Raw genomic sequence first — 15,097 nt, 5'->3', positions numbered from 1 at the left:
TGGGCGCCGTGTGGCCGTGTAGCTGTCGTGGAAGTGTCCTGAGGGGTTTTCTAAAACTGTGCTACATATTATCAGCAGCAGCGTGGTTTGCTCTCCCCGGTACTTTAAAAAAAAAAAAAAAAGTTTTGTGGCTCAGAAGCCTTCACCCTGTGGGGTTCAGCCGCGCGAGACGTTTCAGGCTCGTTGCAGCGAGGGCAGCGACGGCGTGTGGGTCTTTGGAAGCGAAGCCTGTCTGCAGCTGACAGCAGAAAGTCCAAGAGAAAAGTTAAGGGAAAAGTGATTCGGCGAGAGGGAAAATTTCGGGCTTGGGGGCTCCCCAGGGGGCGTGTGGTCGGCAGCTGAGCTCGGAAACAGCCCTCCCGTCCTCTGCCGCCCGACGGTGATCGTCCCATGGGCACGCTTCCCTTCCTCCTTCATGCGCACTGTGTACATGCAGAGGGTGATAGAAAATCCCAGCCGCAAACAGGCCGGGGTTTCTGACGTGCAGACTCCTTGGTCCACATTGTCAGCAACGTGCCATTCTCCTTGGGATTCTGGAACAGGGTTTGAGTCCGTTCGAGGAACGCTGTGTTGGCCGCCGAGCGGTGCCTTAACTCCCCGAGTGCCGCTGCTGAGCTCGCGGCATCTTCCCCTTGAACGAGCCCCGCGAGGGAGCGGCAGAGCAGCCTCCCCTTCTCGCCGGGGCTGGTGATTCCGCTCACGCCGGAGCCAGGGGGAGGCTGTTTTTTCCCCTTCCTGTCCCTCCTTCCCTCCCCTCTGAAGGCAGAGAGGCTTAATGATTAACGCTTCTTACCGCAAGTTCCTCTAATAATGTCACGAGAGGGAGTGGCTTGGGCCGGGGCCGAGAGCAAACACAGAGATCTCTGCCTTAATTTACCCTTTGGATCCCCGAGCCTGGCCCGACGGTTAGGGTCCTTCCTCCACTCGGCCCGTGTCCCTGAGCTGCCGCTCCGGAGGCGGTGGCCGCGGAGCCGGATCCTATCTGCACGCACTTCTAAAGTTTGGTTTTAATTAGGCCGTCAAGAAAAGAAAAATAAATAGCTGAGGTCTGGGGTAGTGAGGGGATGGTCTCATTTTCCTTAAAATAATTGTTGAAAAGACCTATGGATCTCAGGTAGCACATGAGAACTCGGAAAGATAAACCCACTTCCCTTAGGAGAGAACCCGGCCAGGGAATTTCATTTGTATAATGAAACTTCTTTCTTCCGAAAGGTTTTAAAAACCTTGATTGCTTTCCCCGCTCCTCCCCGGGCCCCCTGATCTTAAAATAAGCCGAGTCCACATCTCCCTAATAATTCATCAAACATTTGTGGGCTAATTGCTTTCCACACATAATAGTCTAGCATCAAATAATCTGACTTTTCATACTCTCTGCTGTCACGGTCACCCCCTTGCCCCCCAACAGCCACCCCCTCCCCAGCTAAACTCGGAATCGCACAGAAAGAAAATGCAAAAACGTTCCTCACTAAGATAATTATCATAAAAAATCTTTTATCCCGGCCCCGGCTAAACGCAGAGGCCCCTTATCACGGCAGGAATTTGGAGTGCACTCTCCAGAGCTTTTGAGCCTCCGGTCTGGTACATTAGCATGCAGATGTCACATAATTGTGTCCCCCTCGGCTCTCTGAAGCCATTAGGCACCGATTTATTTTTCTGTTACATTCCTGCCACGCAAAGTTGCTGGTGGAACTTCAGATAGACAGGCAGGGCGCTGATGTGGCACGCACGCCCGTGGCTGCTGTGGCCTGGGTCCAGTTTGGTTTGGGCAACACGCGGAGCCCCTGCCAGATTCAGACGAAGGGGGTTCAGCGTTGAGTCACAATTTTTCTGTGCTGCTGTCGCGGGCAGGGGCCTTTGGCGGGGACAACGATTAGGCATCGCGGAGGAAGCGGAGGCCCCGGTTCGCCTCGCCAGCCCGCTGGGGGCAGAGCGCGCCGGTCCGGTGGATCCGAGCCTCGGAAAGCTCTTTGGAAGCCTCGGCTTTGTAAAGAAATGCAATTCCAGTTTCCCTGGGAGGGACTCGGAGCACAGGGAAGCCACTTCCAGATTCATAGTTCCAGCGACTTTTTATTTTGTTTTTACTCTTTCAGTGCGGAAGGAAAAGATTTCTCTTTCAGGAAAGCTTCTTGCTCTTGGGAGAAAATAAAGAAAATCATTTCCATTCCAATATGCTTTTCTTTTGAGAAAGGCTTAAAATTGCTGACATCCCCCTCCTTCAAAAGAAGTCAAGAGGATGCAGTGAATTGTGTGTAAAAAGCGTATGAGGAATATAATATAATATAACATAATATAATATAACATAACAAGTGTAGTATGATATAAGAGAACATGACATAATACAATATAACACAAACACAATGTAACCAGAATGTAACATATTCCTTAGTGTTTTTTTCATGTGGAATTCCCTGTGCTGGGCCCTGGAAGCCACTAGGGCTGTGTGCGTCCTTCATAGCCCGTCCAGTGTGCCCCAGGAGTGTGCGTTCAGTGCCAGCCTTACCTGCGTGGAAACTGCAGGGATGCCTGTCCACACCACGGCACGGGGTGTGTGGGGGGTGAGGCTTAGCCATGTCCGTCCCCGTCTCTGTCCTTCAACCAGCGCAAACTTGGGTCCGTGGAGGGATGAGGGGGCAGGGAAAGATGGTGACATTTGTCTCCAGTCAGTTCCATGGCCTCCAGGAGGTCCCCAAATGCCGTCAGGGTGAGAATCAGGCAGAATTTTCATTTTAAATCCAACTTCCAGATCAACAGAGAGAGAATAGGGTGGTTGGTGCGACGGGCGGGTGGGGTCGGCATTTCTTCTCGTCTTTGTTTTCAAATTTCAAACTTCTGGGGTCGTTCCTGGTTGGGTCCAGAAAGAGTCAAGTACAAACTGGCATTTCTAACTTGTGGTGCCGGTGGCGGGTGGGAGGGCCCCAGGAAGTCAGAACAAACCCACAGGGGCCGTTTATGTGGGGTCCACGCATCCGGCCCTGTTCTGAAATGGTGCTCTTGGTCCTCAGATGTAGAGGAAATCCACGTGTGTAAGACGAGGAGGGCCTGCGGGCTGTGCCCGGGCGCCCGGCTCGCACGGCACGTTTGGTGCCCTTCCGGGCCCTGCGCGCAGCCACCCTGCTTCCCGGGCCCCGCCCGGGGCCGAGGCTCCGGTTACACTGGTCTGCCACCCCCTCCCCGGGTGCCCTGGGCTGGGCCTTCTGTCTGTCCCGGCCTCCGTTTCCCAGTTATAAAGCGGGGATGAAGATAGTCTCCCCCTGGCAGCGCGTGGACGGACACGAGCCTTAGGTCCGCGAACACCATGCAAACCCTAGGGCAGCGCCTGCTGCGCGGGGGCTCCCAGACCTCCCGGGCCCCCGTCGCCGTCCACAGCGCTTCGCCGGCACACGTGTCCCCTGAACGGCACGCACTCGAGACTGTTCTGGGATGTGCACCCTCCCCGACGCCACCCTGGCACCCGGGGACCCTCCCAGTGCTTGGATGGGTTTCCTTCTAACATCTTCTCTGAGTTCGTGCTCCAGATGGCCACGGGCTCCTCGGCCTGCCGCTTGCAGGAACTCTGGGTGTGGTGGCCACTGTGTTTGCAGACACGCTCCAGGGGCACTGGTGCGGCCGCCTCCCTGCCCCTCCAGCCCCGGGTCTGTGGTTGATGCGGACCTTCTGGCCTTGCCTGCCCCGCCCCGCCACGTGGGTGCCGCAAGCCCCGGGCGGCCCTTCGGGGAGCTGTTTGGGGCGGAGCCTTCTAAGCCTCAGAGGCCCGCAGGGAGGCCCGCCAGGCTCCCGCCAGAGCAGGGCCGGGTGCTGTAACTCGACTCCCAGACCCTGCGAGAGCCGCTCTTCCCCCCTTGTGTTCAATTGCTCCGAACACACACTTTCTTGACAGCAGGCTCCGGCCGGTGGGCAGGCGGGCATGCCTGGACGGTGCGTCCAACGGGCACCGGAACCTGCCCGGCCCGTCCGCGGGGCCCCTCCCGGCAGCCTTCCCGGTCACCCAGATGTCCACCTCCACGCAAAGACGTTAACAGAAGTCACACTGGTGCATCTGAGCGGTCGTCCAAGGCCCGGGGGGCCTCAGCCGGGGCACCTCAGAGCCAGCTCCCACGGAGCCTGCCCTTGGACGTCGGGGACGGGGGTCCTCCCGGTGCCACCGGGGGGATGCCAGGTGTGACCACACACCCGGAGTGGTGCCTCCACAGTTAAGCTCAGGGAAGTTTCTGGTTGTGAGCAGGTGGGGCTCCCTCTCCCCAGCCCTCTCCCCTGACGCCCTGCCCAGGCTGCAGAGCCCCCCACCCTGTCCTTAGCTCCTGGAGACGTTTCCGTGGTCTCTCTGATGTGGGAGGGGGAGAAGGCAAGCCCTGTGCGCGTGCCCCATCTCCCTGCCTCCCTGGCTTCCACACCCCTCGGGGGCAACCACTTGGGTCTCTTTTCCACTCAGGTTTCTCAGGCTGAGCTCTGCACACGTGCACATGCTTGCACACACATGCACAGGGATGCACAGGCACACGTGTCCACACAAACACACAGTCACGGGCACACACAGAGACACACACGTTCACTCTCGCACACATATACATGTTTACCCATACACGTTCATACAAACACACACGAAAAAGTGCACAGAAATACAGCCATGTAACACATCCACGCTCACACATGAATACATGCACGTGTGTTCACACACGTACAACTGCACACACATTTACACAGTGCACACACACCTGAATATTCACACACATGTATGCATTCACATATACACACATGCACAAGCAGTCACACTTAGCATGCATAACACATACCAACCGTGTACACAAATGTGTGCAAGAACCAGACATTCACACGTGCAGAGCAAGCACGCACATTAACACACCACACACACGTGCACAGGTGCCCTAATGCCCAGGCACACTCGTGTGTGAGCACACTCAAGCACACACATTTCAATGTGTAGCCACACACAGGAGCCCATGTGCACTCACACACCAACACAAACAAGTGTGGATGCATGATTATCCCTACACGTTCACACGAAGGTGCACAGATGTGGAATGTTCAGATATACACGTTCAGGCACACGAACACCCACAGCTGCACATCTGTGCACACCCCCACAGGCTCACACGTACACAGCTGCACGCCTGCGCACAAGCACACGAGCATTCGCACGTTCCTGCATGCACACACATGCACACTTTCCGATTTGTGCAACAGCTTTCAGTGCAAGCGTCCTGTTGAGGAGGGGACACCATCTGGGGAGAAGCTACTGTCAAGCAGTGGCCCTGGGGGGGGGCGCGCGCCTGGGGACGGGCCCAGAGGACGTCTCCTCCGGGAAATTTACAGCTTTGAGCGCACTGTTTAGCTTGGCACGGTGGTCAGGATGCCGCCTCGTAAACTTAATAATAGCTGCCCCCCTTTTAATTTGTTTGACCTTGACGACAGTAATTTATGATATGCATTAGAGCTCTGTCTTCTTTTTCCCCCTAATTCATAAACAAAGCACTTGGCCGGCTTCCCCCCTGCTCCCAAGTGCAGGGCCTTGTCGAGCCCGCCGTGGCCTCCTGCCACGCCGGGTGGGGCCCGGTGTTTCTCAGCATTTCTGATGATGCGGACGCGGGGTCCCCGAGGTCCCCAGGTCCCCGGGGCGGCCACACCCGGTCCGGGATGAGGGCAGAAAGGAAGCAGGAGCGGGAGCGGCCGGTGTGGGAGGCAGAGCCCGCGGGCCCCCCACACCCCCCTTGGGCCTGGGGCCTGGGCCCCGGCTGGCACTCCCCCTCCTCTGTCCCCAGCGGGGGAGCCCACGTTCCGCTGTGACGCCTGTGACGAGCTCTTCCAGTCCAAGCTGGACCTGCGGCGCCACAAGAAGTACGCGTGCGGCTCCGTGGGGGCCACGCTCTACGAGGGCCTGGGCGAGGAGCTCAAGCCAGAGGGGCTCGGCGGCGGGGGCGGCGAGCAGGCCCACGAGTGCAAGGACTGTGAGCAGATGTTCCCCAACAAGTACAGGTGCGGCTGCCCCTCCCCCCGCCCCGCCCTCCCCCCCGCACCCCTTCACGGCCCCCCACTCCTCCCCAGCCGGCCGAAGCAGCTGGAAGAGGGAGACCTCAGCCTCAGCCCCGTCCACACTGACAAGCCCAGGGCTCCAGGGACGCAGGGAGACCAGGGTCCCCTCCCTGTGGCTCACCTCGGGGACAGGTGCCCCGCCCCCTCATCCGGCCTTACGCAGAGTGGGCCCATGAGCTGGTGGGCGCAGGCCACCGGTGCCCCTGGCTCTGACCCCTGGTCAGAGCCCTCCGCCCCTAGAAGGTCCACATGGCCGGGAGGGCGCCGCTGGCCCTGCCATTGTGCAGGCAGGGCTGAGCCGTGGGGACAGGCCGCCAGGAGAGCCAGAGACGCAGGCAGACCCGCCAAGCCCTGAAGCCACTTCTGTAGGAAGGCCCAAGACCAGGATAGCGGGATGGCACCCCCTCGCCCAGGGATCCGCGGAGTGACCCCGACCCTCTGCACACACGCTGCTCCTTCTCACACGGTGGGCGGGACCTGCAAGGGGCCTCACAGGGGTCCCCTATCCCCCCACCCGGGCTGGGGCTCTGCTCCAGGGACGGAACCCACCTGTCCTGGGAGGCTTCACAGACGTGGGCACGGTGTGCCAGGCCAGCTCTGTGACAGCCGGATGTGGTCAGACTAGAGCAGGCACGAGCTGGCCCTGCCCCTGGGAAGCGGGGGCCCTGAGGACCCCTGGGAACCTCCTGGGAAAGACGAGCTTCTGGGCTTCATGAGGACGGAGGTGGGGGTGCCGTCCCAGCGCTCCGGGAAGCGTGAAGACCTGTCCTAGGTGGGCCCCTCCTCCGCCCTTTGAGACTCCAGCCAGGACAGCCTCGCTAAGGCAGAGGAAAGCCCCATCTGCCACTCACTGGCTGTGGTACCGCCGGGAACCAAACGCCAGTCCCATCGTGGCCTCCCCGGGAGCGGGAAACCCTCCACCCTGAACAGATGACTAAGAAAATGAGCGTTTGGGCAAATCCCAACTGAGACCCTGGGCGGTAAGCGCAGCTCAAGAGGGTCCGTGTTTTCTTTACATAAACACATAAATCACAATTAACAACAGGGAAAAAGATACAATCTGCCAGTGCTCGGGAACCAAGCGTTTCTGATGTAAATGGATGGCTGGGCCCCGTAATTAACGGGCGTGATGTATTGCTGCCCGGCTCGTGGAGATTAACAGGCACACCTGGGACAGGACAGCCCGGACGTCCCCCCGAGAGGGGGGCCCGGAGCCGCTCCTGCATCCGAGCGCAGCCGCCCCGGCCCGGCAGCTGCGCCCTCCCCACCTTAGCACGTCTGGTTTGGAGATACCTCCCCGCCCCCCACTTAACCCCCCCCTCGCACCCTGCGCACCCCCCGCCCCCCTCCTTGGGGCATGTGAGGTGGGTAGGCTGGGCATGGCCTTGGGCTTCCCCGGGCCCACGGCACTGTTGGAAGTTTCTGCACCCCTTTTCGGAGGCCCAAGGTCAGCCTCAAGGTTAAGATCATGTTGAAGAGCAGCCAGGAGTTGTGAGCTGGGGTCCCGCCCCGCCGCCGGCTGCCTGGAGGAGGGGTCTTGGACGAGGTCTGAGCTCCATCCGGGCCCCGCTTCCTCCCCGTGTGATGTGGGAGGGACGTCTGTGCCCCTCCGTCCTGCTGCCCCGTCCTGCCTTCCCGGGGCTCACTCTCCTCTCTGAGCGGGGCAGCGGCAGGGGCGAGCAGGGCGTGGGTGCCCCCCCTCCCCCGGTGACCCCGCCCCCCGTCCGCGTGCAGCCTGGAGCAGCACATGGTTGTGCACACCGAGGAGCGGGAGTACAAGTGTGACCAGTGTCCGAAGGCCTTCAACTGGAAGTCCAACCTCATCCGCCACCAGATGTCCCACGACAGCGGCAAGCGCTTCGAATGTGAAAACTGTGTGAAGGTAACGTGCGCCCCGCACGTGCCCCCCACGCTAGTGCAGGCGAGTGTGCAGCGCCGAGGAGTCGCCCGAAGCCCTCTGGGTCTCTCGTTTACCGGGGCGGAGGAAGGGCGGCAGCTCGCGGGCTGGGGAGGGGGCCCCCCACCTGCCAGCGTGTCCTCCTGGCCGCAGCCCCCCAGCAATTACTGCGGAAGGAACAGCCTGGCGGACGCTGGGCGGCTCACCCCAGGCCATCCGGTGTCACGGCTACAGCAGAGACCCCTCCCGGCCGGGTCGGGGCGTGGGGGGCAGGGGGCGAGGGGGGCGGGGCAGGGCAGCAGTGAGGGGGGCGGGGCAGGGCAGCAGTGAGGCCCCCACCGGCGGCCGCAACCAGGCCGACGGGGCAGCAAGCCATGGTGTCCGCCCTCAGGTGTTCACGGACCCCAGCAACCTGCAGCGGCACATCCGCTCCCAGCACGTGGGCGCCCGGGCGCACGCCTGCCCCGACTGCGGCAAGACCTTCGCCACGTCCTCGGGCCTCAAGCAGCACAAGCACATCCACAGCACCGTCAAACCTTTCATATGTAAGTGGCCCCCCAGCCTGGCCTCCTGCCGCGGCCTCGAGGTCAGCCAGGCGCGAGACCCCCGGGCGCTCCCACGGGACGGGTGGGCCTGCCTGCTCAGAGCCCCTGCCCATGAAGCCCAGGCCCCGGCCTGGCCCCGCCATTGCACTGCTCTGCTCGTCGCCCCTGCTCACACTCTGCTCCGAGGTCTCTCTTGCTGTGGCCCCTTCCCTACAGTGAGAGGTGGGTGGGAGGAGGGGGAGGGAGCGTTCCAGCACTCCTGGGCCCTCAGGGGAGGCCGGAAGTTCAGTGCCCCCCCCACACACACACCCCCGACTCTCCCTACTCTCCCCTGCGCTCACACCTTGAGCTCTGAGAGGTCTGAAAATGCCAGGGACGCTCACTGAGTTTTCTCCTCCCCACGGCGGCCTTGAGGGAGCCCAGCCTGCGTGCCCAGCACTGTCAGGGTGGCGGGTGGCAGCTGTCAATGCACAAACTGTGCAGCCATCACCTGCAGGAACTGTGCACTCATCACCCATACGTACCGTGCACTCATCACCCACAGGAACCATGCACTCATCACCCACATGAGCCGTGCACTCATCACCCATATGTACCGTGCACTTGTCACACACATGAACTGTGCACTCATCACCCGCACAAACCGTGCACTCATCACCCGCACAAACTGTGCACTCATCACTCACACAAACTGTGCACTCATCACCCACACGAACTATGGACTCATCACCCACACAAACTGTGCACTCATCATCCACAGGAACTGCACAGAGTCATTACCCACAGGAACTGTGCACTCATCACCCACACGAACTATGGACTCATCACCCACACAAACTGTGCACTCATCATCCACAGGAACTGCACAGAGTCATTACCCACAGGAACTGTGCACTCATCACCCACACGAACTATGGACTCATCACCCACACAAACTGTGCACTCATCATCCACAGGAACTGCACAGAGTCATTACCCACAGGAACTGTGCACTCATCACCCACACGAACTATGGACTCATCACCCACACAAACTGTGCACTCATCATCCACAGGAACTGCACAGAGTCATTACCCACAGGAACTGTGCACTCATCACCCGCACAAACTGTGCAGTCATCACCCACACGAGCTGTGCAGAGTCATCATCACCAGAATTGCATGGACCCCCACCCATGTGGGATTGCCCGGGGTATCATCTCACACACACTATCTCATAGCACCCTTCAGGGCCACACTATCTCCAACTGGCAGAGAAGGAAACTGAGAGTTACAGACAGTAGGGGAGCAGGTGCTCAAGGCCACACCGCAGGGCCTGGATTCTAGCCCAGGCTTGGCCCTTGACTCTGGGCCAGGGGGCCGGAGCCTCTCAGACCCCACACCATACCACCAGGGTGAGGAAGAGTAACTCCGGGAGCTTGAAGACTTGGGGTTGGGCACCGACGCTGTTCTGGTGCAGGACACCCAGGGCCGCCTGGCTGGTCAGGCCTGTGCTGGGGCTGTGCCCTCCCCCTGCTGCGTCCCCAGCCCCAGTTTCCAGCTGCCCTGCTGGCAATGACCCAGACCCCCACCTTCCTGGGCCCCCTGCTCCCCCAGTCAACTGCAGGTGGTGGACGGAGACCTCTGAGCCCCAGGGCACCGGAGGTTCCCTCTGCGAGGGGTCAGGAAGAGTGGGGGCTGGGGGCTGTGACTTGGTGTCTGGAGGTGTGTGTCCTGCTTTCTGTGGACGAGGGTCCCAGGAAGTCCCACTGTGGGGCATCACGTGGCAGCTTGGAGTTTTGACGTGGGCTTAGAGACAGGAAGTTGTGCGTAGGTTCAAAGGCTACTGCCTTTCTGGGCATGGGGATGACTCCACGGAGTCTCCTTGGAGTGCATTTCATAACAGAAGTCGCGGGCACCTCGGGCCTCCGCCACCTGCACAGACCCCCGTGTGGGCGGGCAGCAGGAGGGCAGGCAGCGTGTGGGAGGGCAGCGCGTGGGCAGCCTGGCTGGCCGAGGGCCTGGAGCCCCCTCGGCCCCTTGTCTGTGCCGCACGCTCACCTCGGTGTCCTGGCCATTGGCTGAAGGGGGCAGCGAAAGAGAAAACTGAATATGGCCAGTTGCCTGCATGCCCGTGTCGTTCAGATAGGGTGGCACGAATTTCAGAAATTGCACGTAAGTGCGGCTTGGCACGTCCTCCGAACCATGGCGGGGCAGCCCTCGGCCCGTGGTCACCACCATGCTGGGCGTGGAAGGGCGAACCCACGAACAAGTGAGGAGGGTGCGGACGACGTGACTCTGGTCAGGAACGATGGGCTGCCGGAGGGGTGTGGGCTCACGGCAGCGCGGTCACTGATGTGCACAGACGGCGTGCGCCTGCTGGGCACCACCTGGGTGCACACACGGCCCTCGCCGATCTGTACTCAGAAGCCCTTTCCTCACTGACCACGCAGGCTGGGGGGGTGGCTTCCCAGGGGCGCCTCTTGCCCCAGGGGGCTGAGGTGCGTGCTGGGCTGTTTGGGGGGCAGGTGTCGGGCACACAGGTCATCAGTCTCCCTGTGGGCACTTTCTGGAAAAGGCCCTTCCCTAGAGTGTCGTGTGTGAGCCCATCTACGCACACATCCCACAAGCAAAGGACACGGTGGTGGCCAGGGCCCCTCTGCACCCCGGCAGGGCTGGGGGGTCCCCGCTCACGTCCGCTGCAGGCCACCCCGGCTCCGAGCCAGCTGCCGGAGTGCAGGCCCAGGGCCCCCAGGAGCGTCTCTCGGGAGCCCCAGTGTCCCTGCCAGACGCTCCACCTTGTGAGCGGAGTGCTGGGAGCCGAGGGGCCCGGACCCCCCACGACCGGGCGTGGTGCTGGCCCAGGAGTCCCTGCTGGGTGCTGCCCCAGTGGGGGGCCTGTGCGAGGCCGGTTCCCAAGCCCAGATTCGCTGCAGCCAGTGACAAGGCCCCGGCGAGCCTGGCCAGGGCTCAGCGACCGGTCACTGGTTCAGCCAGTGAGGCCCCAGCTGAGGAACGGCCTTGCTCCCCCGAGGCCGGGTGGGTGACCTGAGTATATTTATAGGCCGTCTCCGCCGCCCAGCTCCTCTGTATCAACCACCTCCCAAAAAGGGCAGATTTGATCCAACGAGGCCGAGCTCTTCCCCTTCAGCCTTGAAAACGCCCTCCACCCCCCCCCACACCCCCCGCCCCCCGCCAACGCCAGCGGCCAGGAAGGCAGGGCCTTTAATATAAATAGGTACTGTGATGAAAGCACGCGACCATCCCGGGCCGGAGCCCCGCGTGCGGGAGCGGGACACCAGGCAGCCAGGGTTCGTGTGAACAAGACACAGGCTGAACTCATTGCTTCCGCTGACACTGCCTTTAGGAAGCCAATCGTCCTGCAGAGAGACACGTGTGTGTGAGTGTGTGTGTGAGGGTGTGAGGGTGTGAGTGTGTGTGTGTGCTCCTCCCTTTCTGGTTAGAAAAACAAGAAAAGAAAGAAAAGCTAGTGATTCAGTGACAACACTCAACTCACCAGCTCTCGGAGAAACGGGGAGCCGGGGTCCCCAGGACCTGTGGGTCCGGGTGTTTGACTCTGGCCAGCAGCGCCCCCTCCTGCTGCGAGCGGAGGCCGGTGTCCACCAGCCTGAGCCTGGGGCTTCTGGGGAGGCTTCAGTCTCAAGCACGGAGCCAGCGCCTCTCCACACGCCCCTGCTCGCGCTGCTTTCCCCTGCCCACCTTCACGCCATCCCCAGTCGGTGACCACACGCCACCAGGGGCCGTGCTCCCAGCCCAGACTCCCTGCCTAAGGACCCCGGAGTGGACCCATCACCCCGAGGCCTCTCCCCCCAGACAGAGAGCAGGAGAGTTAGTCTGGTGGTTCCTCTTAGCGGTGGGGCTGGCGTCACTGAGGTGGACGGGGTGCGGGTGGGACCCCCAGGGTCTGGGGGGGCTGAGACAGGTGTGTGTGTCGGCACGCCGGGGTTCACCCCCCAGCAGCGATTTCATAAGACTTGGCCCCCACATCACACACACTCACGGGGAGGAGGGCACGAACAGCACATTTACTCCATTTTCTAGCAGGGAAGGTTGAGGCACCTGAGACTTGACCAAGTGGGAAGGCATAGGTGGTTCTTTCTCACCAGTGTGTGCTGGTCACTGCAGGTCACCCCAGGGTAGGGTGCCCGCACACGCCTACACACGTGTGCACACTTGTGTGGGTACACACACAGACATGCATTGTACACCCTTGTGCACACTCATGTACACGAACGCACAGATACATGCACACGTGCAAACATGCGTGCAGGCACACGCATGTGCACATGCAAGCACACTCATGCACAGGTCCCGTGGATGCACACACATGTGCAAATGTGTGCAGAATGTGCGTGCGTGCACACTTGTGCACATGTGCAAACATACGTATGTGCACACTCATGCACATGCACTCATGCACATATGTCCACAGATACATGCACACATGCAAGCATGCAGAGACACATGTGTGCACACCCAACCATGCATGCACACTCATGCACACGTGCCCACAGACGCACGCACACGTGCAGACATGCATGCAGACACACATGCACACACCCACACATGCGCTCACACTTGCTTGCGCACTAGTATCCACAGATACATGCACACATACACACATGCAGACACGTGTGTGAACGCACACAAGCACAGGCTGCTCGCGATCGCCGGGGCCCTGCCCCCTCCACCACAGGGTTTCCCCGTAATTTCATATTGTTTGTCTTTGCTTTGTGCTGATGTTTTAGGTGAGGTCTGCCACAAATCCTACACACAGTTCTCCAACCTGTGCCGCCACAAGCGCATGCACGCCGACTGCCGCACGCAGATCAAGTGTAAGGACTGCGGGCAAATGTTCAGCACTACCTCCTCCCTCAACAAGCACCGGCGGTTCTGCGAGGGCAAGAACCATTACCCGCCGGGCGGCATCTTCGCCCCGGGCCTGCCCCTCACCCCCAGCCCCATGATGGACAAGGCGAAGCCCCCGCCCAGCCTCAACCACACCGGCCTGGGCTTCAACGAGTACTTCCCGTCCCGGCCGCACCCGGGCAGCCTGCCCTTCTCCGCAGCGCCCCCCGCCTTCCCTGCGCTGGCCCCCGGCTTCCCGGGCATCTTCCCTCCGTCTCTGTACCCCCGGCCACCTCTGCTACCTCCCACGCCACTGCTCAAGAGCCCGCTGAGCCACACCCAGGACGCCAAGCTGCCCAGCCCCCTGGGGAACCCGGCCCTGCCCCTCGTCTCCGCCGTGGGAAACAGCGGCCAGGGCGCCACGGCCGCCGCGGGGCCTGAGGACAAGTTCGAGCGCCGCCTGGAGGACTCGTACGCTGAGAAGCTCAAGACGCGGGGCAGTGACATGTCCGACGGCAGCGACTTCGAGGACGTCAACACCACGACCGGGACGGACCTGGACACGACCACGGGCACGGGCTCAGACCTGGACAGTGATGTGGACAGCGACCGGGACAGGGCCAAGGCCGAGAGCAAGGCGGCAGAGGGCAAGCCCGAGTGCGGGGGCGGCGCGGCCCCCCCGGGCGCCCCGGACCGCGTGGGCGAGGTGCCCGTCTTCTACTCCCAGCACGCCTTCTTCCCGCCGCCCGACGAGCAGCTGCTGGCGGCCTCGGGCGCCGCGGGCGACTCCATCAAGGCCATCGCCTCCATCGCGGAGAAGTACTTCGGGCCCGGCTTCGTGGGCATGCAGGAGAAGAAGCTGGGCTCGCTGCCCTACCCCTCCGTCTTCCCCTTCCAGTTCCTGCCCAACTTCCCCCCGGCCCTCTGCCCCTTCGCCGACCGCTCCCTCGCCCACAACTTGCTGGTCAAAGCCGAGCCACGGTCGCCCCGGGACGCCCTCAAGGTGGGCGGCCCCAGCGCCGAGTCCCCCTTCGACCTCACCACCAAACCAAAAGAGGCAAAGCCCGTGCTGCCCGCGCCCAAGGCGCCCCCCGCGCCGGCGTCCGGGGAGGAGCCGCTGGACCTGAGCATCGGCAGCCGCGTCCGCGCCAGCCAGAACGGGGGGGGCCGGGAGCCCCGCAAGAACCACATCTACGGGGAGCGAAAGCCGGGGGCCGCGGAGGGGCTGCCCAAGGCGTGCCCGGCACAGCTGCCCCAGCAGCCCTCCCTGCACTACGCCAAGCCCTCGCCCTTCTTCATGGACCCCATCTACAGGTATTAACATCCCCGCCTTCACCTGCTCTCCCAGAGGGGCCGCCGCCACCCGGCTGGGCGTCTGGGCGGGGTCTCCCGGACGCACGGGGCTCCCTTTCGCTGACAGCCCCAGGGATCCCCAGCCTCCCCTCAGACCCCACCCGGGGCCCCCTCTGTCTCCGGCCGTCTTCTCCGGACCAACTGCGCCTCCTGCAAAACTCAGACCCGAGCTCCTTCCTCTGCCCCTCCCTCTGCTCCCAGTCCCGAGGCCGCCCTCATGGCCCCTACCACAGCCCGGAGCCACAGCTGGGGTTCCTGTGGCCCAGGGGAAAGCAGAGAAGGAGCCGCTGGTCTCTGGGGGCAGAAGGAGGGGGCATGGAGGAGGGGGAGGAGGGGAGGGGAGGAGGGGAGGAGGAGAGGAGGAGGGGAGGTGGGGAGGAGGGGGAGGGGGGAGAGGAGGAGGGGAG

The 15,097-nt window shown here is 61.9% G+C and overlaps 1 protein-coding gene across 1 annotated transcript in view; it reads left to right on the top strand.

The window, feature by feature from the left end:
• PRDM16 (PR/SET domain 16) overlaps positions 1 to 15,097 on the top strand; it is a 201,852-nt gene that overhangs the window by 165,464 nt on the left and 21,291 nt on the right. Inside the window, exons 7-10 of the mRNA XM_039248308.1 lie at positions 5,778 to 5,991; positions 7,783 to 7,930; positions 8,337 to 8,490; positions 13,238 to 14,651. Coding sequence (XP_039104239.1) covers positions 5,778 to 5,991; positions 7,783 to 7,930; positions 8,337 to 8,490; positions 13,238 to 14,651 — 1,930 coding nt within the window. The remainder of the gene's footprint in view (positions 1 to 5,777; positions 5,992 to 7,782; positions 7,931 to 8,336; positions 8,491 to 13,237; positions 14,652 to 15,097) is intronic.

Source organism: Hyaena hyaena, unplaced genomic scaffold (assembly GCF_003009895.1).
Source record: "Hyaena hyaena isolate Hyena2069 unplaced genomic scaffold, ASM300989v1 scaffold_308, whole genome shotgun sequence".
Lineage (NCBI taxonomy): Eukaryota > Metazoa > Chordata > Mammalia > Carnivora > Hyaenidae > Hyaena > Hyaena hyaena.
The sequence above is the reverse complement of the archived record's forward strand: the minus strand, read 5'-3'. Positions and strand labels throughout refer to the sequence as shown.